At 50.5% G+C, this 24,702-nt stretch overlaps 1 protein-coding gene across 2 annotated transcripts in view; it reads right to left on the reverse strand.

Annotated features, from left to right (window-relative positions):
• ACACA (acetyl-CoA carboxylase alpha) overlaps nucleotides 1–24,702 on the reverse strand; it is a 100,754-nt gene that overhangs the window by 62,345 nt on the left and 13,707 nt on the right. For both annotated transcript variants that reach the window (XM_054287459.1, XM_054287460.1), the window contains 26 exons: nucleotides 22,661–22,793; nucleotides 21,484–21,622; nucleotides 21,183–21,292; nucleotides 20,666–20,747; nucleotides 20,209–20,307; nucleotides 19,217–19,323; nucleotides 18,750–18,860; nucleotides 18,433–18,642; nucleotides 17,548–17,718; nucleotides 16,784–16,945; nucleotides 16,370–16,533; nucleotides 15,367–15,517; nucleotides 14,804–14,907; nucleotides 14,213–14,294; nucleotides 12,847–12,992; nucleotides 12,057–12,207; nucleotides 10,744–10,878; nucleotides 10,231–10,377; nucleotides 9,870–10,058; nucleotides 9,257–9,357; nucleotides 9,064–9,152; nucleotides 7,978–8,102; nucleotides 4,509–4,622; nucleotides 2,701–2,814; nucleotides 2,081–2,170; nucleotides 1,493–1,611 (listed from right to left, as the gene is read on the reverse strand). In XM_054287459.1, the coding sequence (XP_054143434.1) occupies nucleotides 1,493–1,611; nucleotides 2,081–2,170; nucleotides 2,701–2,814; nucleotides 4,509–4,622; nucleotides 7,978–8,102; nucleotides 9,064–9,152; nucleotides 9,257–9,357; nucleotides 9,870–10,058; nucleotides 10,231–10,377; nucleotides 10,744–10,878; nucleotides 12,057–12,207; nucleotides 12,847–12,992; nucleotides 14,213–14,294; nucleotides 14,804–14,907; nucleotides 15,367–15,517; nucleotides 16,370–16,533; nucleotides 16,784–16,945; nucleotides 17,548–17,718; nucleotides 18,433–18,642; nucleotides 18,750–18,860; nucleotides 19,217–19,323; nucleotides 20,209–20,307; nucleotides 20,666–20,747; nucleotides 21,183–21,292; nucleotides 21,484–21,622; nucleotides 22,661–22,793 (3,345 nt within the window). The remainder of the gene's footprint in view (nucleotides 1–1,492; nucleotides 1,612–2,080; nucleotides 2,171–2,700; nucleotides 2,815–4,508; nucleotides 4,623–7,977; nucleotides 8,103–9,063; nucleotides 9,153–9,256; nucleotides 9,358–9,869; nucleotides 10,059–10,230; nucleotides 10,378–10,743; nucleotides 10,879–12,056; nucleotides 12,208–12,846; nucleotides 12,993–14,212; nucleotides 14,295–14,803; nucleotides 14,908–15,366; nucleotides 15,518–16,369; nucleotides 16,534–16,783; nucleotides 16,946–17,547; nucleotides 17,719–18,432; nucleotides 18,643–18,749; nucleotides 18,861–19,216; nucleotides 19,324–20,208; nucleotides 20,308–20,665; nucleotides 20,748–21,182; nucleotides 21,293–21,483; nucleotides 21,623–22,660; nucleotides 22,794–24,702) is intronic.

Consider the following 24,702-nt stretch of genomic DNA (forward strand, 5'->3'; position numbering starts at 1 on the left):
CCAAGCCAGAGTAAGGGCAGAGGAGATTTCAGGCCAAGGAGCTGCTCCTGGAGGAGGGAAGGAACATCTCCCCTCTGCCAGCTGCCCTGTCTGATCCAGGCTGTGCCCAGAGCAGCAAAGGCAACGGAGGCCAGCAGAGAGAAATGGAAGGGGAGAAAAAGAGCATGATAAAGGGGCACTAAGAATAGCCTGCAATTATGTACAAACATTCCAGAAATGCAGGGACACAGATGAGCCCAGCACATGTCCCACTGGCAGCAGGAGAGGCTGGGGCTGCCTGGGGACAGCCATTGATCCCCAGCAGAGCAGAGCATGAAAACCATTCCCTAACAACTCCTGATGGGTTCCAAAGCAACGAGACCAGAGCCCACCAAAAACCAGAGCAGGGCAGAGATGTGGGGAACAAAGGAGGCAGGAGGGGCCCGGCACGGACCAACAGTGGCACCCGGTGGCTGCGGGGACTCACTGCGACCTGGGAGCCAGCAGGGACAGCACAGACAGCTCCCACCCTCGGGGGAAAGAGGGGATGGGCTGAGCCCAGAGACAGCCAGAACAACCTGCTCCAGTGCAGCTCCAACCCTCCTGGAGAACGCTGGGATGGGCAGAGCCACAGACACCACAATAACCTGCTCCAGGGACAGCTCCAACCCTCCTGGGGAAAGCTGGGATGGGCAGAGCCACAGACAGCCAGAACAACCTGCTCCAGTGCAGCTCCAACCCTCCTGGGGAAAGCTGGGATGGGCTGAGCCCAGAGACAGCCAGAACAACCTGCTCCAGGGACAGCTCCAACCCTCCTGGAGAACGCTGGGATGGGCAGAGCCACAGACAGCCAGAACAACCTGCTCCAGGGCCAGCTGCCCTTGGAATAACATGAGCTGTAAGGTCCTTCCAAGCCAAACCACTCCAATCCAATGGTGCTGCAAGTTCTGATAATCAGGTTTGCTTTTTTGAACTGGAGATGCCACTCTCCCCTCCGGGAGGTGGCAGCAAGGTAAGTGCCCCTATCCATCATTGTTATGTAGCCCAAACCATCACGCTTTTGGTTGCTTTTGGTTGTTTTTGGTTGCTTTTGGTTGTTTTTGGTGGTAGTCACAAGGAATGCAAAACTGAAAATCAAAGTGTGCCAACCCCACATAAATCAGAGTTTTATTTTGTATAAAACTCTGATCTTGGTCTGCTCCATCAAAGAATCCTGTGCTACAGAAGATGTCACCCTATGCAGCCAAGGCAGGAAGGAGCAGAGCCACACAAGCAGTCAGAAAGGGCTGGCAGGAGGGGGACAGGGACTGTTTGACTGCTCTGTATTAAAATTCCGATTAATTGATCATTCTGTCGGGAACTGCACCTTTTGGAAGGCTCTGGATTCAGCCAGAACTGCCATTCCAGAGACCACATCCAACCCAAGCTGCAGCTAAAAACCAGAAAACTCATGAAAACCACCCCAGTGAAATGAAGCCCCTTTCCCCAAAGCCCCCTGCCGGGGCAGTCTGACCTGTTGGGGTGGGAGGTGGGCAGCATGAACTGGAACTCCACCACGCAGGTGTTGTCCTTCAGCTGGCGGTGCTGCACGCTGTTCAGCTCGTAGGCAATGTAGGCTCTCCTCACGTACACCTGGCAGGGACACAGAGCCATCAGACACCCCCGGAGGGTCCAGAACAAACACATCCCTGCAAAGGAGCACCTGGATAAACTCCAACCAGAGTTTGTTCTTTGAGAAAGGCAGAACCATCAGGGTTATGATCCTGTGCTCGGGCTGCAGCTTCACCTTCTGCCTTCAAGCACCTCAGTCTTCACACAAACTTAACTTGATTTTTAATTTCACTCAATTATCAGTGTTAATGCTGTTAACATTAATTCTAACCTCAGTCTTCACACAAACATAACCTGAATTTGAGATTTTACTCATTATCAACGTTAATGCTGTTAACATTAATTCTAAGCATACCCATTCTCACACAGCCTACAGCCCTCTTAGATCTTGCAGGTTGGCTCAAAACAGTCGCAGACAGTGCTCAATATAAACCAAATCCACAGGAAAATTAAAATATGATTTTTTTTTTTTCAATGGGAATAAACTCACCTCCAAAGCTGCCATTCTCACCACCTGGTTACTGTGGTAGAAGAAGTTGGGAAGCACATCAAAGATGGATGTCTCAGACAAAATGAGTTTCTAGGGGAGATCACATTAAGCAGAGGTTTAAAAGAGTGTCTTGCAACCAGGATCAGGCAGAAAGGGAAAAACCCGAGATCAAGCTTGGGTAGTTTTGACTGCTAAGCTTTTCTTGTTGTTCATCAAGGATTATGACTTTTTTATATCAAACCACAGAAAAGCTGAAGTTGGAAGGGGTCACTGAGTCCAGCTCCGTGCTCCTCACAGGACTGAAACCAGAACCATGTGAGAGGAGCTCATCCAGCTGCCCTGGAGCTCTGGGGCTGTGCCCATTCCCCGGGGAGCCTGGGCAGCGCCAGCTCCCTCTGTTCTGGGGAAGAACCTTTCCCTAATGCCCAGCCTGGAGCTCCCCTGGCACAGCTCCATCCATCCCCTCGTGTGCCCAGAGGAGGAACCAGCACCTCTGCCCTGGCAGGAAGGTGCACAACTGGCACCAGGCACAGGGACAAAAACAAAACCCAGGGCAAAGCTGGACAGCAGAGGGGTGTGAAGGTCAGTGGGAAGGCAGCCCAGGAGAGGGGCTGGGGTACCTGCAGGTTCTCAATGCAGAACTGGTGGCCGTACATGTCGATGGCAGACAGGAAGATGGACTCCACCTGGTTGTGGCGCAGCTCGTAGGAGGGCAGGTGGGAGGCAATGAGCACCTGGGGAAACACAGGCAGGGTCAGGGGAAGCGAACACGCAGGGCCAGCAGGCTGCTCCATCCCTGGGGAGGCATCCTGTGCCCTCTCCCCTCCCCAGCTCATTTGTGCGCCCGCTGTTGGTGTCACTGGCAATTCCCCAGGGCACAGCTCCAATCAAGGCCCATCAGAGCATGGCATTGAGCAGGGCAGAGCTGCCAGGGCTGCCCAGCTGCTCACGGGGAGGCAGAGCCGGTGGGCAGCAGCTCTGGGGGCACCCAGGCTCTGCTCCTGGGCAGGGGAGGGAACAGCCACAGTGCCAGGCACCCAATGCCCCAGGTGAAGGAGGCAGAGGCAGGAAATGGGAGCAGCCTGCAGGGAAAACGAAGCGGGAGAGCAGCACCAGGGCTGCAGCTCCATCCCCAGCTGCTGTGGGGAGGTTCAAGGACACAAGCACAATCCCGGAGGAAACACGAGGTCACTGAGCAGCTTCAAACACCCTGCTCATCTTCAACAGCCAAGCTTTGAAATAAAAGGAGAGACCCCCCCAAGTGTGAGCTTTCCTGCTTTAGGCTGGAGATGGGGAGGGTGCAGTGAGAGCAGTGACCACACTCTGGGGTCAGGGAACCTCTCAGCCCCTCCTGGCAACACAGGGAGGTTCAATGAACTGCTGAGGAGGAGGCTCACAACAATATCTGGGTGCCTGTGTGACATTCAAATCAGTTCTGCAGGAATTTACAGCATCCAGAGTTTTTCCAGTTATTTCCAGGTTAGAACAAAACTGACAAAGCCCAACTCCGAGATGGGAGAAGTCCTGCAAAAGGGCAGCATAATTCTTTGTGGCAATTCCTCAGCAGCTGCAAAGAACAGCTGGTTCTTGTGCAAATGGCTCTCCCTGCTCTCTGCACACATGGATCCACAGCTGAGGGACCAGGAGTTCCAGCTCCAGCCACGCTGTTCTGCACAATCCAGGCAGCCTGGGCTGGTCAGGTGTGCAGATGACAGAACCACCAAACACCACAGTGGCCACACATTCCCACCTCCTCCATCACACAAACCATGGGCCACTCACAGCTAACCCCTGCGTGAGCCACACAAAACTTTTTTTTGGAGGAGCAGGGACAAAGGAACGCGTGTTGAATTTAAGTATGACAGTGATTGGGAATGCACCACAGTTAATCACTGTTAATTAGCTTCACTGTCCAAGTGCTGCTCACAGGAACCTACTGTCCCCATGTGCACAGTGACCAAAACAAGCACCAGGAGCTGTGGGTGTCCCAAGGCTGAGCTGCAGGCAGGAGCAGCCTGGGTGTCACAGACAACTTTTATGAAAAATCCTTTCCTTGGGATTTTTCCTCCTGAGAAGCTGAGAGGCCTCAGGAACAAAATGTAAACATTGATTATCTGCTTCTGTGGAATGCAACAGGTGCATCTGTGATTGGTCTCTCGTGGTTGTTTCTCATTAATGGCCAATCACAGCCAGCTGGCTCAGCTCTCTGTCCGAGCCACAAACCTTTGTTATTCATTCTTTCATTCTTTTCTATTCTATTCTTAGCTGGCCTTCTGATGAAACTTTTTCTTCTATTCTTTTAGTGCAGTTTTAATATAATATATACCATAAAAGAATAAACCAGCCTTCTGAAGCACGGAGTCAGATCCTCGTCTCTCCCCTCACCCTCAGACCCCCCGAACCCCGTCACACCTGGGCAGAGCCTCACCTGCCGCGCCCTCAGCGCCACCTTGGCGTTGGTCGTCTTGCTGAGCTGGGTCAGCTCTGTCAGGATATTGATCAGCTCGTCTGTCAGCGTGGGGTCACGGCCACACAGCTGGTCCTGGCAACACAGACAAGGAGAAGTGCTTGGAGAGGGGGGAAACATCGGCTGTGCTCCCCCCAAAGGAGTGTGAACCTGCAAACACACACTCAGGCTGGACACAGCATCCCCAGCAGTCCCGACCTGAATTATCCTGCAATTCTGCGCTGACAAGGACACAAATATTCAGCATTCAGCAATTTCACACACATAAATAAAAGGTGAAAGAAGGGACAGGCACCATCTTCCATTCTCCTATTTGCAGCACCCAAACACATGAGAAATGCTGACTTCTCAGAGAGACTCAGGAAACCTTTTCCCATTACCCAGTTTCAGGTTTGTACCAGAAGTTTCTCCTTCTGGTAAAAATGCAAAATTCAAAGAGCTTAAACTGTAGCCAGGCACCTTGTGGAACATGTAAAGGTCAGCAAGCCTTCCCCATGAAGGGTGACCAGAGTTATACACCACCACAGAACCTCCTGACACCCACCTAAAAACACCTCAAACATCAGAAGTCCCCACAAGTCCACAGCCACAAACCACCCAGGCTTTGTGCAGCTTCAGCCAACACCACAAAAAGGATCTGTCACTCCTCTGACAAGGCTAAGCAAAGCTAACTAAACCCATGAATAATGTTCTGTATTTCCTGCCACGGTACTGGACTGGCTCCATAACATTCGTTCTAACCAGAGAATCCTGGATCTGAGCAAATCCACAAGCTTTCCTTGCTGCCTAAACTGGCTGGATAAAACAACAAAACTGAAGAGCACAAACTTCCAGTGTTAATGCTGTTCCAAAACTCCCCTGAATTCATCCATTCAAAAAAATGCCAGCAGTAGAGATTTCCTTCCAAAAATAGTTTCAATTCCCATGAATAATCCCACAGTCTTCAACACTTCTTGTGAGCTTCTCCCCTCCCACCCCGAAGCCTCTAACGTGATTCTTCCACACAGCACTTAACAGCTTGTCTTGATAAATTAATCATAGCAGGGAAATGTGAGATGAAACAGGGATTTGCCATGAGAAAGAGCTGAGGCCTAAAAGTTTAAAGAGATCTTGAACACCCACAGACCAGAACAGGCCATCTGAAGAGCCAGGGAATAGAAAAGGATAAGGGGAAACCTCCGTGCAGCAGGTGGGATTGACAAACCTGCCAGGGAAAATGAATTAAAAAGCAAAGCCAAATAATACAGAAGTCCTACAGAGGAGCACAGAACTGCTGGGTTTGAAACACAAACTCCTGATGTTGCTCCAGGGAGCAGAAATCCCCCAGGACAGGGGACCCTGCCATGGCAGCAGCCACTGCATCCTGCTCAGGCCAGGGTGTGCATAAGCTAAGCACAGAAAATGAACACACAACAACAAATCACACCACATTTCAACAGATGTATGAAGGATGAAGCCGTTCCCACCCTGCCTGCAGTGCCTGCTGGCTAGAAAAGGTGAGTGATGGCAGCACAACAGCATTACTGAGGCATCCTCAGAGTCCCTGGTTAATAACGGGCTCCTGGATCCATCAATAACAGCCCCACGGGCAGCCAGGCTGCCCTGGCCCAAACACACCGACAGCCTGGGCCCCGAAAACACCACAGGGTCACCATGGTCACCCCAAATTGGTGTCACTGTGATCACATCAAACACACCGACAGCCTGGGCCCCGAAAACACCACAGGGTCACCATGGTCACCCCAAATTGGTGTCACTGTGATCACATCAAACACACCAACAGCCTGGGCCCCAAAAACACCACAGGGTCACCATGGTCACCCCAAATTGGTGTCACTGTGATCACATCAAACACATCGACAGCCTGGGCCCCAAAAACACCACAGGGTCACCATGGTCACCCCAAATTGGTGTCACTGTGATCACATCAAACACACCGACAGCCTGGGCCCCAAAAACACCACAGGGTCACCATGGTCACCCCAAATTGGTGTCACTGTGATCACATCAAACACACCGACAGCCTGGGCCCCAAAAACACCACAGGGTCACCATGGTCACCCCAAATTGGTGTCACTGTGATCACATCAAACACACCAACAGCCTGGGCCCCAAAAACACCACAGGGTCACCATGGTCACCCCAAATTGGTGTCACTGTGATCACATCAAACACACTGACAGCCTGGGCCCCAAAAACACCACAGGGGTCACACCAAACACAGAACAACTGTCACCATGGTCACAGTTGCCACCATGGTCACCCCAAATTGGTGTCACTGTGATCACATCAAACACACCAACAGCCTGGGCCCCAAAAACACCACAGGGGTCACCCTGGTCACACCAAACACACCACAGCACATTTGGAGCCACGAGCTGGGAGAGGAGTGATGGCCTTTTGGTTGAAGGGGAGCCTGGAAGCTCAGGGACACCCAGCTGTGCCAAGGGGGACCATGGTGTCCCTCCTGAGCCCCTGCTCCCACTGCAGAGGGAAATCCCTGTGCCCCAGCGAGGCAGCACTGTGGATTTGGATAACCAGGAGTGGCTCCTCCACCAAGGTCTCCCTGGTGATTCTGGCTCCAGCTGGCCTTTATTTGAGCAGAACTAGCAGGCAGTGATGGTGTGAGGAATGCCCCAAGAGCAAGGGACAAGGGAGGGTCTCTGAGGCCTCCCCAACGCCCCTCACACACCAGAGCCAGCGAGGCACGGCCACACCAGTGACAAACACTGAAAGCTCCAGTCCTGCTCCAGCAAGGGCCGCTCAGGATGACAACAAGAAGCCAAAGGCAGGGCTGGCTGTGCCTGCACTGATTGGCAAAGGCAGCAGCAGAGCCTGAGCCCAGCTCCCTGACAGGGGCTAACGCCTCGCCCGCACCCCCGTGTAATTACACACTTGAGTGACTGGACTCTGAAGAAAATTGAAGGCCTGAGCTGTGAACAGCTGCCATTTTCTCTCTCCATCACGCCAGCGTGATTACTTGAGAAATGAACAGCCCCAGCTCAAAGCTACTCCAGAATTCTCAGAGGAAATATGGCTCCGTGTTCAAATAATGAGATTCTTAAGGCAAGCGTTACTTACAATCACACCACACACCAAAGAGGGAAAGGGGGAAAAAGGGGGAAAAGGAGGGCCAGGAAGAAAGAACACCACCATCCTTACATCTTGCAAATGAGAATTTGAGAAACCCAGCTTGGGTCTAGGAAACTATGACACTTTTCTTGCTTTGGAGAGTTATTTCGTGGATGGCTAATTTGGATGTATTTTGGGCAGTAACGGACCACAATATGGTTGTAAAATAAAAGACAAAAAGAGAGGAAAAAGAAAGAGGGAAAAAGAAAGAGGGAAAAAGAAAGAGGGAAAAAAAGACAGAGAGAGAAAGAGAGAAAGAGAGAGAAAGACAGAGAGAAAGCAGACAGCAGGCCCTTACAATGAGCATGGTGACCAGCAGGTTCTTCTTGGTGACCTGGGCGTGGGAGAAGATGTAGTTGAGCACGGCGTTCATGTCACTCTTGTTCTCCTCACGAAGGGTGAAGACACACTTGTCATAGTGACCTGCAGCAGAAATGCACATTGCTTTTCCAGCCCTCACACCTCCGTGGCAAGGATTGCAAGTTACCAGATGTGTCTGTCTTTTTCTAAGTGTGTTTTTTGAGGATCTGCTTGGCTTGAAGGGAGCTGACAATGGAGAGAGACTATTTACAAGGGATGGAGTGACAGGACAAGTGGGAATGGCTTCACACTGACAGGGAGCAGGGTTAGGTTGGGTATTAGAAAAAAATCCTGCCTGTGAGGGTGCTGAGGCCCTGGCACAGGTGCCCAGAGCAGCTGTGGCTGCCCCTGGATCCCTGGCAGTGCCCAAGGCCAGGCTGGACAGGGCTGGGAGCAGCTGGGACAGTGGAAGTTGTCCCTGCCCATGGTAGGGGTGGAATGAGATGCGCTTTAAAGTCCCTTCCAAGCCAGACCATTCTGTGTTTCTCTGTGGTCCACACAATCAATCTGGGAAGGAATCATTCCCACCATCACCTACTGCAAACTTTAATTCTAACATCCCACTCTTAATAAACAGCTCCGACACCAAATGCCTCCTTTGTGAGCAATTCTGAGAGAGGAATAGGGAGCTCAGACTTTCATTCAAATGACAACCAAAATGAAATAACAGCAAAAAGCCTTGCACCATCCTCTGCTGCCAGCAAATTGAAGTGGAAATGAATCTGCAGTACCATTAGGCCAGGGCAGGTAATGGAGCAGGACAAAAGAGTGGAATCTGAACTACCTGTAAGAGCCAGAGCCTTGAATTAGCCAGGGCTCCATTGCCATCTTGTGCCTGGATCCAGCAGTGCAAGGCATTGATTTCACCTCTCAGCTTCAGCTGAGCTTTGGGGCAGAATCTCCTCCACAAAACCCAGGGAGACCCCAAAACCAATCCTGTGCACCTCACCTCAGCACAAGATGAGGGCAAACCTTCCCCAAAGGGCCCACATGGGACTTTGCAGGACCAAACTCAGGAACTCACCGTGCTGGAACTGAGTCTCCACCTTGAGGTACTGCCGGAGCAGATCCATCACCACGGCCTTCATGTGGCCCCGAATGCCACTGCGGTACCTGCAGGGGCACCAAGGCAGCCCTGAGCGAGCTGCAGGCACAGCCAGCCCCTGCCAGGGCTGCTGGGGGGCTGCTGCTCTGCAGGACAGCCTGGCAGGGCTCACCTCTGCACCAGCTGCACGATGCTCTGCGTGTTCATGAAGAAAACCTCGCGCTCCGACTTGCGGTTCAGCGTGGCCGCGTGGCTGTCCAGGATGTTGGCAATCTGAGAGGGAAAGGGACATGGGGAAAAAGCACAGGGAAAAGCCTCAGTGGGCTGGACAACCAGCAGATACACAGCAGAGCCCCAGCAGACTCCAGCAAAGGAAGATCAAGATGTGCCAGCGATACAAAAATCAATGCAGCGTATCATACCGTGGAGAAATCCTACCCGGCCTCCCTTGGCAAATCATCCCATCCTCCCTCAAAATCATCCTATTTTGAGGATCCACTGGCACTACAAACTGCACATGTACCATGCCCACAGGGCCACTGATAAGATTAAAGTGCTCCCAGCAGTGTGCCTGGTTGAAGCCACGCTGAGCAGGGAGCACGGACCCTGCAGCACAGGTAAAGAGACAGCCTTGCAGTGACACAGGTAAGGACCTTCCACCATCAGCACCCCCTGTTCGAACACACCTTTCAGGTCCAGTTAACCTCCATGTCATTCAAAGGAACCTTCTCTCTCTCTGCCCCAACACAAAGCAATTTTCCCCCTCCAGGAAGGCGGCTGCTCACCTGCTGGCTGGGGAACTGGCAGAGCACCGAGGTGATGTTGCTGGCATACTGCGCCATCTCCTTCTTGATGGACTTCTCCACGTTGGGTGGGATCCTCCCAGAAACGCTGGTCATGATGTCCTGGAGCTCCAGCAGGGGCAAAGAGGGATCCCTCAGGGTCTTCATCAACCTCTCAACCCAGCCCTTCACCTGGAGACAGACAAGGCAGTGAAGGCAAGAATGAAGAACAGAAAAAACAACAACAAGAGGAAAAAGGAGAGGAGTGATGTCCAACATCCCCTCCCCTGTGGCAGGAAAATTGCCCAGCCCTTCCCTGAGCTGCAAGAAGGCTGTTTAGGCTCTGGAAGAGAGGCCCCAGTACCTTGCTGCTGAAGAAGGGCTCTGGCAGGCAGTAGCCATTCATCACGTTCACCAGGTTGTCCAGCACGTAGTGGAAGATGCGGTGGAGCTTCTCACCCCGCAGGGCTGTGCTCTGGATCTGGGGCAGGGTTCCTGTGTGCAGCTCAGCCTGCAATGGGGAACAGCCTCACTGAGCCTCCTGTGGGCCACCAGCCCTGGGAACAGCCAGCCACCCTCAGCTGGAGCCAAGGGTTAACCTGCAAGGATTCCCAGAGTGGGAAATGCACTGGGTTGAGAGGTACAACCCCACAACAGTGCTGAGGTAAGCAGAGAGCAGGAATGGTGGATAAGTTTGGCCTGAATCAGAGAGGGAGAGAAAAATCTCAGTGCCAGTCCTCATCTGAGACAAATAAACGGTGAAGTGACAATTCCAGTGCACAAATGGGAAACTGGCTCACTGGAACATCCTGTACCGCTCCCAACATTACTCCCTCATTAAAACCCCACAAAATCTGCGCCTTCTGCAACTCCTCACCTGCTGAACCCTGCTGGGATCATCCAGCTGCAGCTTGGCAATCACACAGCCTGGGTCCAGGACTGCCCCCGGGCGTTTGACATAGTGGATGCAGCCTGACTCCCCTGCTGTTATGGTCATCACCATTTTCATCACCTGTAGCAAGGAAACAGGTTACACATCCATCCCCCTGTGCCCCAAAATGGCTCTGGTTTTGGGGGGCAGCAGGCAGTGTCCCACCCCAGACAGAGCTGTACTCAGGTGTGCCCAAAACTCACAAGATGTTGGGAACAAACCCCAGACACTGAAGTGAATGGGAGAACAAAATAACTGGCCACAAAATAGTGCAGCAGGAGCTTCAGGAATGGCACTGCTCACGCTGCCTGAACCAACAGGGCACTCAGGAAGGTCCCACACTCAGCACAATGAACAAGGCAGACAATTTTCTGCTGCGTTCCAAAGGCTCCTCTCAAAGGCTGCAGCCACATCTTCACTTCAAGCAGAGGGAAGCAGGATCACTTTCTAGAGCTCTCAGACAGCTCTTCCCAGACAGAAATGCTTCCCTAGATCAAGAGCTGCTGCCTTTGGAGCAGAGGGGTTGGGCATGGGGGAGCCAGCTTGGTTTTACCCTTGCTCTGCTCTACACCACAGGGATTGTGTGGGTGGTGCCTTCTTACCCATGACCTGTTGCAGTGCAAAAGCACTTACATAAAATAGCTGCATCTCTGTCTTGATATTCTTCTCCTACACATTGTCCCCAGCTGGTTTAATTGCCCCTCTGTCATCACACACCTTCCCCTCCCTCAAATCTGTTTTGAGCCACACACTCCTACACAGCCGCTTGTGCTTTCCTCATCGTGATGCAGAAACTGCTCATCCTCCTCCTCCTCCTCAGTAAGAGTTAAGTAACTTCCTAGGGAGAAGGGAGGAGTGGCACTTATTAACTTCTGGGATCAACCTGATAAATGATCAGCTAACCAGGATAAAGTTTGTTACCTCATCCTGGCACACAACTCTGTGTCAGCAGTACAAGTTCACCTTGTACTTGTGTCACTGTACATTCACCTCAGCTGGGAATGGATCCCACCTTCCCTTGGAATCTCAGGAAGGTGACAATCTCAGGATTTTTGGGGAAATTTTGCTCATCACTTGGTGTAGAGTCATCAACACTCAAATTTCTGCTGTTTAATTTCTTCCCCACCCCATCACTCTAACCTGTATTCAGGTTAAAATTTGTAAATTAAACACTGTGAATGATCCCTCATGCTCGAATCCCAGTCCCAGAGCATCCAACACCCCTCCCCTGGTCCAAACCAGTTCTCTGGGAGTTTTACCTCAATTTCTGCAAAGCACTGGCCTGCAAACACGTGTCCCCCATCCTCCACCACATACTGGATCAGCTTCCCCGCGGAGGGGGAGCGCAGGATGGAGGGATCGTTCTCCTTCTCAAACACACAGGTCTTGTTCCCAATGGTGATGCGGTACCTGGGGGACAGCAGGACACATCAGCACGACAGAATTCCCTGGGGAGGGACAGAATTCCATGGGGAAGGTGTGGGAAAGGGAAAATCCACTCTGCCTTTCCCTGTTCTACTTTGAAACAAAACTACGGGAAAACACCTCAGCCAACGGAGAGGTGGAGATTGCAAACCAAGAGTTACCCAAATTCCCTGTCCTCCTGAGCAGATCCATTACTCTTCCCAGAAGATAACACAGCAGAGGGGGCAGAGTTCACATTCCAGACCTGGGGATACCCTTTACTGCCCTTACTGCTCTGATCCTTGCAGGGAATTTTGAGGGCATGCACTGAAATTTGTCTTTATTTCTGAAGCGGCCATGGAATTACAAGAATTTTAAAGATCTTCAGGTTCTGTTTTTTTGGGTTTTATAATCTCAAAAGTCACTTTTAAGGACAAAGCAGAGGAATATGGACTCCACTCGGTGCACAGCCAGATCCTTCTTCTAACAGCAGCCAAGATCTGCTCTGTCTCAAAACTCACCCGCAGCGCACCCAGTAAACTCCTCCTAGGAGAGAACTCCCCTCCCAGCTGACCTTTTGGGAAGCATGAAGTCACAAACTGCACCTCACATTAGCAGTGTACATGCTAAAGATGGAGCTGCTACCTGTCCACTTCCTCCTTCATGTAGGTGGTGTAGCTGCTGCCGTCGTAGGAGAGCAGCAGCCCGCCGTCGCTCAGGCGGTGCACGTCCACCTCCACGCAGGAGCTGTTCATGATCACCACGTAGCAGTTGGGAGACTGCCTGGTCACCTGCCAAGCCACAAGGGTGGGAATTACCCGGGGAACTGAGCACAGCACTGAGGGTCTTGCCTGCCACAGCACAGAGTTCTCCAAGTGCTGCAATAGCGGGAATTGATGAAGAGGAACGGAGGGGTTTGACGTTGTGTGAAAAAATTGGGGTCACAAAGGCAAGGAAGCGGGCTGAGCAGAGGGATGGAGCAGCTCGGGGCTCAGAGAATTGGGATTGTTCAGCCTGGAGAAGAGAAATTCTGGGGAGGTTTAAATGTGGCCTTCCAAAAGCCCACAAGAAAAATGGAGAGGCTTTTCACAAGGGCCAACCCAAACCAGTCTGGGATTCTGTGACACAGCAGCCAAGAGATGCCAGGACTAGTGCTGTCCATGAATGCTGATTTAATCCTCTCACACTTCTGCACTGAAGGTTGAGGTTTGGTTGTGCAATCACGATTTGCTCACCCTTATCTCCTTACAAGGTACAGTTGTGCACTTACACTGCATAATGGAGGAAATAATTTGGGAGGAAAATGAGAGATTGTCCCACAGCAACAAGTGTTCTCCCTGAGAAAGGGATCCTATCCCAGTCTCTGCCCCAGAGCTGCTATTTGAAGCTGGGTAAATCCTTTAAAGAACACTTCAGCTGCTGTTCAATGCTTCTATTCCTCACCAAAGATAAATCCAGGGAGGTGCAGAATTCTCACTGCTGCAAAAAACCAGCCTATGGCCTTGCCATTAAAAACTTCACCAACACAAATTTGCCCCAGTAAGCTAAAGAGGATTGCACAGGCAACCTTAAGTCTAATATTTCCTAACTTTCATATGTTTGTTCGGTTTTGCAACATGAGGCTTTTGCATGTAGCAAAAAAAGCAACACCGTGGGGAGAAATTGCTGCAAATTCTGTCACGTTGCTGTGTCAAAACCCCAGCAGAGCAGACCTACACATTCAGAAAAATCAGCTGGAAGTTTTGCTCAACCAAAACAAAACTACTTTGTAGTAGCCTTTGCCTGTAACAAAGCAAATTTCACCCTGCTCAGAGCAAGAGGCTGAAATGTTTACAGACATTGAAATGGGGCGATGCGAGGGGTGCTGTCCTGCTGATTTCCTCACCCACTAAAGCAGGGAAAATCAGCCCTGCTCAGACAAAACTCCCTGCACAGATGTGTGCAAAGAGGAGGCCAGAGCAGCACAGGGGGCCATGTGCAGCCCAGGCAGGGGATGGGTCCCACTCTGTACCTTCAGCACGTATTTCCGTCCCTCGTAGATGAGCTCCACGTCCACCGTGTTGAGCAGAGTGTGAGCAGGGAGGACCTGGCCCCTGGAAAGGGAAGGACAAAACAAAACTGATCTTCCACAAGCCACCCAATGACTACCAGGGGTCCAAAGAGCTTCAGAGATGCATGCAAGGCTTTAGGAAACACTGGCAGAGAGATGGGAGTAGGTTTTTATAGAGCCTCTTCTTAGGAGAGACGCGAATCAGTTTGACCAAGTCAAGCCAAGTCCCTCCAGCCACACAGGGCAGCTTTGCTCTCCTTTCCATCCACTCCTGGGTGATTCCAGACTCCCTAATGCTGCCCTAGCAGCACACAGAGCAAGAACTCGGTGTTTCTGAGCCATTTCCTGGAGCTCCTGCTAGAAACCAAAGCAATCTGTGCGGCCAGCAGGGGATGTTTGCAGATGCAGATACCTGCCAGTTTTCCCAGCAGATAAAGAGCTCCCTGGGGCCAGGCAGCAGCCAGCAGATAACAGCCCCTGAGCATTGCTGGGCTGCACTGAACAGAACCTGTAGAGCAGCAGGGATTCCTGGAGAGCAGCTCGGCCTCTCACCTTTCCAGGGAGTGCAGGAAGTTGGAGACGCTGTTTCGGAAGCTCACGTCAGCCACGTGCAGGGCCCCACACACCACCCCCAGCATGGTGTCAGGCCTCTCAGCCTAAAAAAGGGACAGCCACAGTCACACCTCCCCCAGCCTCAGCCCAGGCTCAACACACAGCTACAAGAATCAGCAGCCTCAGCTCCATTTTTGGTTCACGGCCAACGCTCTAAAATCAAGTCAGTGTGGCAGCCATGTGAACCCTACACAGAAGCCATTATTTCTGTAACCCTTTAAAACTACATTTTCTTCTGCCTGGATCACATCTTGAGGTTCCAACAACACTTCCACTGTCATCTGTCCCAGATTCCAAACATAACATTGTCTCAATGGTTTTCTGGACAACTTTAAGACCAACTTTAGCCAACAGGGACGACCTAGGATTCTGATATATGTAAGAAGCAATGCCTCGAAAATATTTATTCATCAAGTGGACAGTGACCATTCCTACACCCTTCAGCAGCAGCAGACACCACCCCTGCCCCTGCCAGGTGTGTCCCTGCAGGGCAAGCAGCTCACCTGCACTTTCTCAGCGATGAGCCGGTCCAGCCAGCCCGTGTCGATGCGGTTCTGCTGGAAGCTCTCTGTCTCCAGCAGCTTGATCAGGTATTCCACAGTGGTCCTGAAGTCCCCTCGGATGGACAGCTCCTTCAGAGCCACCACCATGTTCCTGAAAGGGGAAAGAAGCCCTGTTATCTATCCCATCCTAATGGCAGCTGCAGACAGAAAAGCACCTGAAGGTCAGAGCAGAGGAGCGCGGGCACTGGATGGAGCAGGGTCCTGAAGGGATGGTTGGGAATGGGAGAATACTGATTTCCCTGCTGAAGGGATGGTTGGGAATGGGAGAATACTGATTTCCCTGCTGAAGGAATGGTTGGGAATGGGAGAATACTGATTTCCCTGCTGAAGGGATGGTTGGGAATGGGAGAGTGTTGATTTCCCTGCTGCTGGTGTGAAGAGCAGCTCAGTGGGATCAGGAGTTTCCCCTGTTATCATCACCCAGGCCCTACCACGTGTCAGGGGTGTACAACAGACAGACAGACAGACAGATGTGGTGTCCACCCCACCCAGAGTGGAACTGGGAAAGGCTCTGGATGAAAAACGTGGATGACAGGTCAGACAGGTCTGCCTGAGGACCACGTGCTTTAAAATCCCACACCACAGAGGACACTCCATGGTCAGTCAGGTTAGCAATGTTTTCCTGTTAGAAGCCTTCACCTGGATGCTGTAAAGAGGGATTTTCACCCTGTGGTGGCTGTGTCACAGCCCAGCAGCAGGTATACAAGGCAGGGATGAAACAAAAAGGACGAAAAAGAAAAAAAATTAAGCAAAAAGTGTAGAAATGTAGGTGGAACATAGTGGAATTGCAAAGCAAGATAGGATGAGAAGCCTGGCCACAAAATGGAAAACAAGATAAAGACGGGGAAATTGCTCTTGAAACTCCCAGAAGTAAGGAGCCTTGTTTTCCCTGGATCAAAGAGGACCAAGCCAAGCAATTGCCAAGGCCTCCCACATCACTTACGAGATGGCCTCCTCACGGTTCTCCCCCCAGGAGAAGCAGTGGCCAAACTGGGAATCAGCAAACTCGTGGAGCCCTCCTGCAGCAGCCACGCTGAAATAGCCCCAGACATTCTTATTGCTGCGGAAATTCAGCTCCTGGACTGTGCCAGAGCTGGGCTTGAACCCCTGCAAAGACAGACAGACACTCAGACATTGCTCTGTGCCCTACAGAAAAGGTGAATAACCCAGAATGAGGGCTCTGAGAACAGCTCTTTGTGCTGCACCGTGGTGTAACAAGTTCAGGCTGTGTCTAACAGGGTATAAGTGAGGTAAGGGAAGAATCTCTTCAATTTGCTGCCAAAATGTCGAGCAGCAGCAGCAGGGAGAGGCCCTGGGCAGGCCAGGGTGAGCAGCAGGCCCAGAGGGGAGGCCTCACCTCGTCAGGGTTCTCGCTGGTGATGCGGGCAGCGATGACGTGCCCACGAGGGCTGGGCACGTGGGCCGAGTTCTCAAAGTCAATGGTTGTGTCCCCCCAGGGGGAAACTCCATACATCACCCTGATGTCCTTGATCCTGTGCAGGGGGATCCCCATGGCAATCTGAGGAGGAAAACATAGATAAATAAACAAACCCCACCAGTGAGTTTGCCTCCTCACAGAGCCAAGCACTCACACTTCCCAGGACAGCTCAGCTCAGTGCAATATCCACCTTAAGCCCTCCAGCCAGCATTTTCCACTGACTGATTAAAAGGCTCCAGGGAAAGCTGGCAGTGCCAGGTCAGCTGAGGATGGGCATGCATTAGGCCTGGTAAAAATACACTGAGGTCCCAGTGAGGCAGAAGGGCCCTAATTATTTAGAGGAAACTGTGGAATTTTGGAATTATAAACTGTGGGGAGAGTAAGCTGCAGAACCAGCTGCTGGCTGCATCCTCATGGAGCAAATCCCATTTTCCCTGTTCATTAGTTGGGGTTTTTTTATAGATACAGTTTAAAAAAGAAGTAGAAAATCACACAGAGCCTTACTGAGGTGTGAGGGGACTGTGGCATCCACCCACTGCTGGGAAGTTGGGGGACACACAAGGGACTGACAAGCCACAGCACACCAACAACTGCTCTCTACAGGATCTCTGAGGGAACCCCTGGTGCCTTTGGGGAGCATCAAACAACTGCTGAAAGGTGGGAAACTCCATGTGTGTGCTCACCTGGAGCTGTGCTGCTGGCAGGTTGACATCTGCCACCATCTCAGTGCAGGGATGCTCCACCTGCAGCCGTGGGTTCAGCTCCAGGAAGTAGAAGCTGCCATCCTGGCTGTACAGGTACTCCACAGTGCCTGCACTCACGTATCCCACCATCTTGGCAAGCTTCACTGCACACTGGGACACACAAAACAAGAATATTGCACTGCCAGACACACAAAACAAGAATATTGCATCGCCAGACACCCCTGCTCGCTCTGTTCACCCAGCACACCCACTCCAGATTTCTGCTGCCATTCTGAAACACCCCAACACTTGTAACAGGCCCAAGAGAAAAGCCAGTGGAGTTTTGATTTCTGACTTATTTCATTTACAATTCACAGAAGGCAGAGTTTGAAGCAAATATTTGCAACACTCAACATCAGGCAATTCCTGCAACTCCTGAAACTTGCTTTTGATATGATAACACATTTAAAACACACTTCTCTCCCCTTTTTGGGGGGGCATTTATCTTTGAAAGGAGCTGTTGGTGAGATTTAGTGTGGAAATGTGAGTGGCTGCCCACACCAAGCAGGTGGAGAGACACAGCCCTGCATCGCTCCTTTAGAACACTAACCAATGCAAAACTTAACACATTTAAAACACACTTCCCTCCCCTTTTTTGGGGGGGCATTTATCTTTGAAATGAGCTGTTGGCGTTGGAGATTTAGTGTGGAAGACTGGAGATTTAGCTGTTGGTGAGATTTAGTGTGCAAATGTGAGTGGCTGCCCACACCAAGCAGGTAGAGAGACACAGCCCTGCATCGCTCCTTTAAAACACTCAACAATGCAAATGTAAAACAAAAATACCAAGTCCTGGCGGGGCAGGGCAAGCTGCAGAGCCCCTCTCACCTGCTCCATGTGCTCAAACACTGCAGAGGTGGCAATGGAGGCTGGGGCCTCCTCGATGATCTTCTGGTGGCGGCGCTGCACGGAGCAGTCGCGGCCGAAGAGCGAGATGGCGTTGCCGTACTGGTCTGCCAGGATCTGCACCTCCAGGTGCCTGGACTGCTTGGCCAGCCTCATCACAAAGATGGGGGAGCCTGGCACCTCTGTCTGAACCTGCAGCAGGGGCAGAGAGAGGCCGAGCACCCCGTGAGAGAGGCGCCCTCAGTGCTGGGGTCTCACACAGAGCCGAGCGAGGCAGCCCAGGGGAGTGGGAGCATCACCTGTCTGAACAGGTTGGGGAAGTCATCTGCATTGTTCACTTTCCTGATCCCTTTTCCTCCTCCTCCTTCAGAGGCCTTGATCATGACAGGGTAGCCAACCTCCTCAGCAGCCTGGCAAGAGGGGCAGAACAGCAGGTAAGGATAAAAAGGCAGCAGAATCCAGCAAAAAGATCATTATTTCCTTATTCCCCTTCTGATTCACATCCACATATGACTATTTAGCAACCAATGGCATAGAAACCAAACATCCCATTGGCAAGAGTGCTTGTAGCTGGAAAAATCAGCAGGGATTTTGTGATTACAGAGAACTCTGACCGCTGCAAGCGATCACAAAATGTTTTGTCAGTGCTTCAATGCTATTAAATCTACGAATTCACAGAAAAGCTTTTGTGTAATACAGAAAATCATTAAAAAATCTGGGTAACGTGAAAACCCCCAGAGCCACGCTGGGAGCCCCCCAGACCCACCCTGAGGCCATCATCAGCGTCCCTGACGTAGCCCTTCTCGTAGAGCTCCTGGGGAACGCTCAGGATGCGCTTCTGGAGGTCGTTCTCCTGCCAGTCCACTCGCAGCCCTGGAGCACAAAGTGACTTAAAACCAGAGCACAAACTGACAAAGCCAGACTGGAGTCTGTATTTCCAGCTGAAGTCTGATAAAGCCCCTCCAAATGAACCCATTCATCTCCTCTGTCTATCCAATAATTCTCAGGGGTGAATTCCAAACCCCAGGGGCAGAGGAACCCCCTGAGCTGGTCTAGGCACAGTTAAAATGTGCACAATCTACACAAATCACACCTTTAAACCAAGAAATGTCCTCAGCACCCTCTGAGCTCCCTGTGCTGCCAGGCTGTGAGGAGCCACTGCAGGACACAAGTGACAGTCACAGTGCTGAGCAAGGGCTGGGAGCCCTCAGAAAAGGAGAGTGGAGAGAGCAAACAGACATTGCTGATCTCTGGGGAGCAAGGGGTTTTATCCAATGCATCACATCCTCCTCTATTCATCTGAGAGAAGCAGGCTGTTATTTACAGGGCTTTGGAGCTGCAGAGGAATTCCACGGCAGCAGAGCATGGGCTCCAAAACTGCACAGGATCATGGGGGGCTTTGGGTTGGAAGGGACTTCAAGGATCACCTTGTTCCAGGGCAGGGACACCTTCCATCAGACCAGGTGAGCCCGTGAGGATCAGCTGCACTCCAGGAAAGAACCCCTTCCATGTTTGCTCACTTCTCCTCCCATCCCTCCTCTGCATGCCGCCAGCTTCCCCCACCAGCCCACGCTCATCCCACCCCCAGTGTCACTGGTGTGCTGGGCAGACAGCACAAATGGGAAACCCTGAACAGACAGAACACCTCCTGGAACACACTTGTGAGCACAGAGCTTCCTAAAAATTGGACATGCTGGAGGCATGATCAGGAAGAAGATCAGGATGCTCTTGATAAACACAGGACAATTTCCCTCTTACCACTGCCACTCCAGGGAAGAGTTGGGATGCCAGCAGTCTGAGCCACGATGGAAGAGGCAATTTTATCTCCTAAGGCCCACATGGCTTGGCTGGGAGGACCTGCAGAGAGCAAAGACCATGCATGAGAGAGACACAGGGGTTTGGGCATTAGGGCAGGTCCAGAAATCTGATTCAGGAAAAGCCCCACTCCTCCCATAAAACTGAGCCCTGTCTAAAATGAGAACAGGGACAATCTGCTTTATCAGGAATCTTTTCTGATTTTTTACCTCTACATTAAAGGATGTTTTGGAAAACTTTCCCCTTCTTCCATACAAGAACTGCTGTAAAGAACATTTCATCCATCCTGCACTGCAGACCACTCCTCATGGCTCTCTCTTGGGCTCGGGGTTTCTATCCCGCTAAACCTCCCCACCTCCAAACAAGGAACAGACACCAGAAGAGCAGTCCATCTCCTCACCCATGAATGCAATCCCGTTTTTGTGGAGAAGTTCTGGCAGTTTGGGGTTCTCTGATGCATGGCCCCAGCCAGCCCACACAGCCTGCAGGAGAAAACAAACAATTTGCTCTTTGTCTGAATGCAACAAGCAAGTGAGCAGAAACAGACACATGCAAACACTCCAAGTCTTTCTTTTCCTCGTGGAAAACAGAACAGCCTCTGAGCTGCAGGGTGTGCTGAATTTAAAGGGTGGCTTGCACCTTGCAGGCAAGTGCAAGCAGGCTGAGGAGGAGCTGAGGAGGAGCTGGGTGAGGAAGATCTGGGTGAGGAGGATCTGAGGAAGATCTGGGTGCAGGAAAGTGCTGCAGGGATCTCCTTCTCCTGCAGATATTCCCACTGGGACAGCCCTGCACTGTCCCATGGCTGCCTTTGGGTGCCCATCTGGTTTGGAATTCCAGTTTCTCTGTCCTGCCTTGCTCCCCAGCACAGCTCCTTCCTGAAGGACAGGAGACAGCTCAGGGTCTGTGGCACCTCTCACCTGCACTGGGATCCTCTTGGCAATGTCCAGGATGAGCTCCACGTTTGCATAGTTGTTGTTGTTGGGTCCTCCTGGCACGGGCACGTAGTGATCTGCCATTTTAATGTACTCTGCAAACACAGGGGTACATCAGGCTGCAAATCTAACAGCACTCCAAAATCCTGCTTTTTTAGCGCAAGACTCGCTCCAAAATCCTGCTTTTTTTAGAGCAGGACTCACACCAAAATCCTACTTTTTTAGAGCAAGACTCACTCTAAAATCCTGCTGTGCCAGGAGAAGGCTGTGACCCTGCCCAGCTCACCTGCATTGGCTTTGAGGTCCTCAGGGGTGACCATGACCACGAACCTGATGGCCCTCTCGTTCCTGAACATCTCGTAGGACCAGCGGCGGATGGACCTCATGCACTTCACTGCTGCAATGCCATTGTTGGCTATCAGCACCTGGGGGCATCAGAAGCTGGCATCAAACAGAGTCTAAATAGCACAGAATTTATATTAATATAGTTATTAATATTTTATATATTTATATATTTTATATTTATATAAAAATATATAATATATTTATTATATATTATTATTTATATATTATAAATATACACTATTAAATATTTCTATTAATATATTTTATATTTATATAAATAGCACATATTTATATTTATATATTTAATTCATAATTTGTATGTTTATATTTATATTAAAATGAGTATTATCTATTTATTATATATACATAAATATACATTATTATATATTTATATTAATATAGTATATATGTATATAATAGCAGGAAAATATATTTATATATTCATTCATATATTTATATAAAAATACACTATATATTTATTATATATCATTATTTATATATTATAAATATACATTATATATTTTATATTTATATAAACAGCACAAAATTTATATTTATATTTATTTATATTTACAATTTTATATTTGTATATTTTCTATTTATATATTTACATTTATAGTTACATGTTAACAGTCATTAAAGAAGTTTTTTTCCCCCACAGATTTATTGCCCAGTTTGGGGCTGTGCAGTTTTTTAGCCAGCATCCAGCTCATGGCCCATCTGTCAGTTCAGACAGCAGCTCCTGTTTCACCATAAAATTTTAATGTGCTATGCCTTGGTTGGATTAAAGAGCAGAAAGACTCAAATCAAATTATTAAGCATTTTAAAATACATTTCTTAATGTTTTTCCAGTCTGCTTTTGGGGTTTTTTTGTCTATAAGTCCTTCTGTACCAGCAGAAGTGCTCTGGCTCACTCACATATTTTTTCTTATTACTTTAAGATAAAATAATCAGATATTTGTTTATCACAGAGAAAAAGGAAACACGATGATTCCAGGCAGAAGCACAACCTCCAAGCTCAGAAACGTCAGTAATTTGATACCTGCAATGTACAGCTTTAGAGACAAGGCAAAGCTGCAGAGAGGAGCTGGGATATCTGGAACAGGACAGGGAGTTACCTTCTCAATAACTTTATTGCCTCCAAAGCGAGTCACAAACTCCGCTGGAGAAGCCACGGTGAAATCCCGCTGCACATCCACCTTCTTCCTGTCCCGGCCCTGCTTGACAAGGTGCAAACCAGACATGCTGGGCCTGGGGAGAGGGACAGACACACACAGCCTGTCAGGACAGCTGGACACCAGCAGAACAAAGTGTGTGAGCAGTGGGAAGGTTCTCTTTGGCCACACTCCCCAGTCAGACAAGCAGAATCTCTCCTTGCCCCCAGACCCTCAAACTGGTGCTCTGTTTTGCAGGGATAACTCCTTTTAAACTACTTTTCAGTTATTTTGCAAAAGTTTCAGGTTATCTGGAAAAATCCCAGCTATGCCAAAACCATAAATAGGTAAAATTACTTTTGCTGTGTGTTGCTGTCCAACACAGAACAATGCTCCACCAGATTGCTTTCAATCCATCCAGAGAAGCTGGAAACAACAGTGATTTCTGGCTTTGGCAAAGCAAGCTGCAAAGATCAGGCTCTGTAAGGAAATCCTCCTGGAAAGCACAGCAAATTTATCTCCAGGTGCAAATGAGAGACTCAGACTGGCTATGGAAATCATCTTCCAGGAGTTCTCCACTAGTCTTTAATATCTTCCTCAAAAGCTCTGGGAGCCAGAGGACAAATTAATCACATTACTCCTACTCCAAACACAGAAAGCCAATTTTGTGCCTGCCAAGCCCAGCCCCGTGCCCTGCACAGCTCCTGTGTGTGGGAATGGCAGAGCCACCTCCCCTCCTCCTGCTCCAGCTCCCACAGCAACGCCACAGGCACAGATCCCCTCTGGCTCTGCTCTGCCAGGGCTCCCAAAGCTCAGTCTGTGAGAGGAAATTCCAGGGGAGAGCACAGAGCTGCTCCTCACACCCCGTGTCTGCCCTGGTGCAGCAGGATTGGAAATCAGGGAACTCATGAGAAATGTCACAGGCACTGAAGCTTCACCTCTGCTCAGCCCACAGATCACTTGTTTTCACTGTGATTTCCCCAAGTTTCCCTCCCCAGGAGTACAGGGAAGCCCTTCCCCTGCCCCTGGCAGCAGCACTGACCCTTATGAAGGAATGAGGATTGGAAAGGAGGATCTCAGCTCAGAATGAGGAATCCAGAATCCTCAGGAATGGGGATTGGGAAGGAGGATCTCAGCTCAGAATGAGGCATTCAGAATCCTCAGGAATGGGGATTGGGATGAGGATCTCAGCTCAGAAAAAGCAATCCAGAATCCTCAGGAACGGGGATTGGGATGAGGATCTCAGCTCAGAATGAGGAATCCAGAATCCTCAGGAATGGGGATTGGGAAGGAGGATCTCAGCTCAGAATGAGGCATTCAGAATCCTCAGGAATGGGGATTGGGATGAGGATCTCAGCTCAGAAAAAGCAATCCAGAATCCTCAGGAACGGGGATTGGGATGAGGATCTCAGCTCAGAATGAGGAATCCAGAATCCTCAGGAATGAGGATTGGGATGACAATCTCAGCTCAGAATGAGGCATTCAGAATCCTCAGGAATGGGGATTGGGATGAGGATCTCAGCTCAGAAAAAGCAATCCAGAATCCTCAGGAATGAGGATTGGGATGACAATCTCAGCTCAGAATGAGCAATCCAGAATCCTCAGGAATGAGGATTGGGATGAGGATCTCAGCTCAGAATGAGCAATCCAGAATGCTCAGGAATGAGGATCTCGGCTCAGAGCTTTGGGAAGCCCCAGCAGCACCAAGGGTCACTGCAGATCTGTGCCCAGGAACCCTCTGGACGGAACCTCTGCCCTACTCAGCTGCTCCATTGAGCAATTCCCCTGGGAACGGCATGGGATGCAGGGAGAGCTGCTGGGGGAGGGCACAAAGGGAAAAGCAGCACCAGGAGAAGCCAAGGCACGGGTTTCCTTCTGCCACCAAGGCCAGGGAGCCCCAGAGCTGCTGCTGGAGCATCCCTGCCGGAGGGAGCTGCTGCTCCAGGGGCCTGGCCACAGCCTGACAGGGAATTCCCCCTCACATTCCCCCAGAAAGCCTTTATGGC

The sequence above is a fragment of the Melozone crissalis genome, unplaced genomic scaffold (assembly GCF_028551555.1).
Source record: "Melozone crissalis strain CALT ecotype California unplaced genomic scaffold, PUWL_Pcris_2 ptg000057l_1, whole genome shotgun sequence".
Taxonomy (NCBI): Eukaryota; Metazoa; Chordata; class Aves; order Passeriformes; family Passerellidae; genus Melozone; species Melozone crissalis.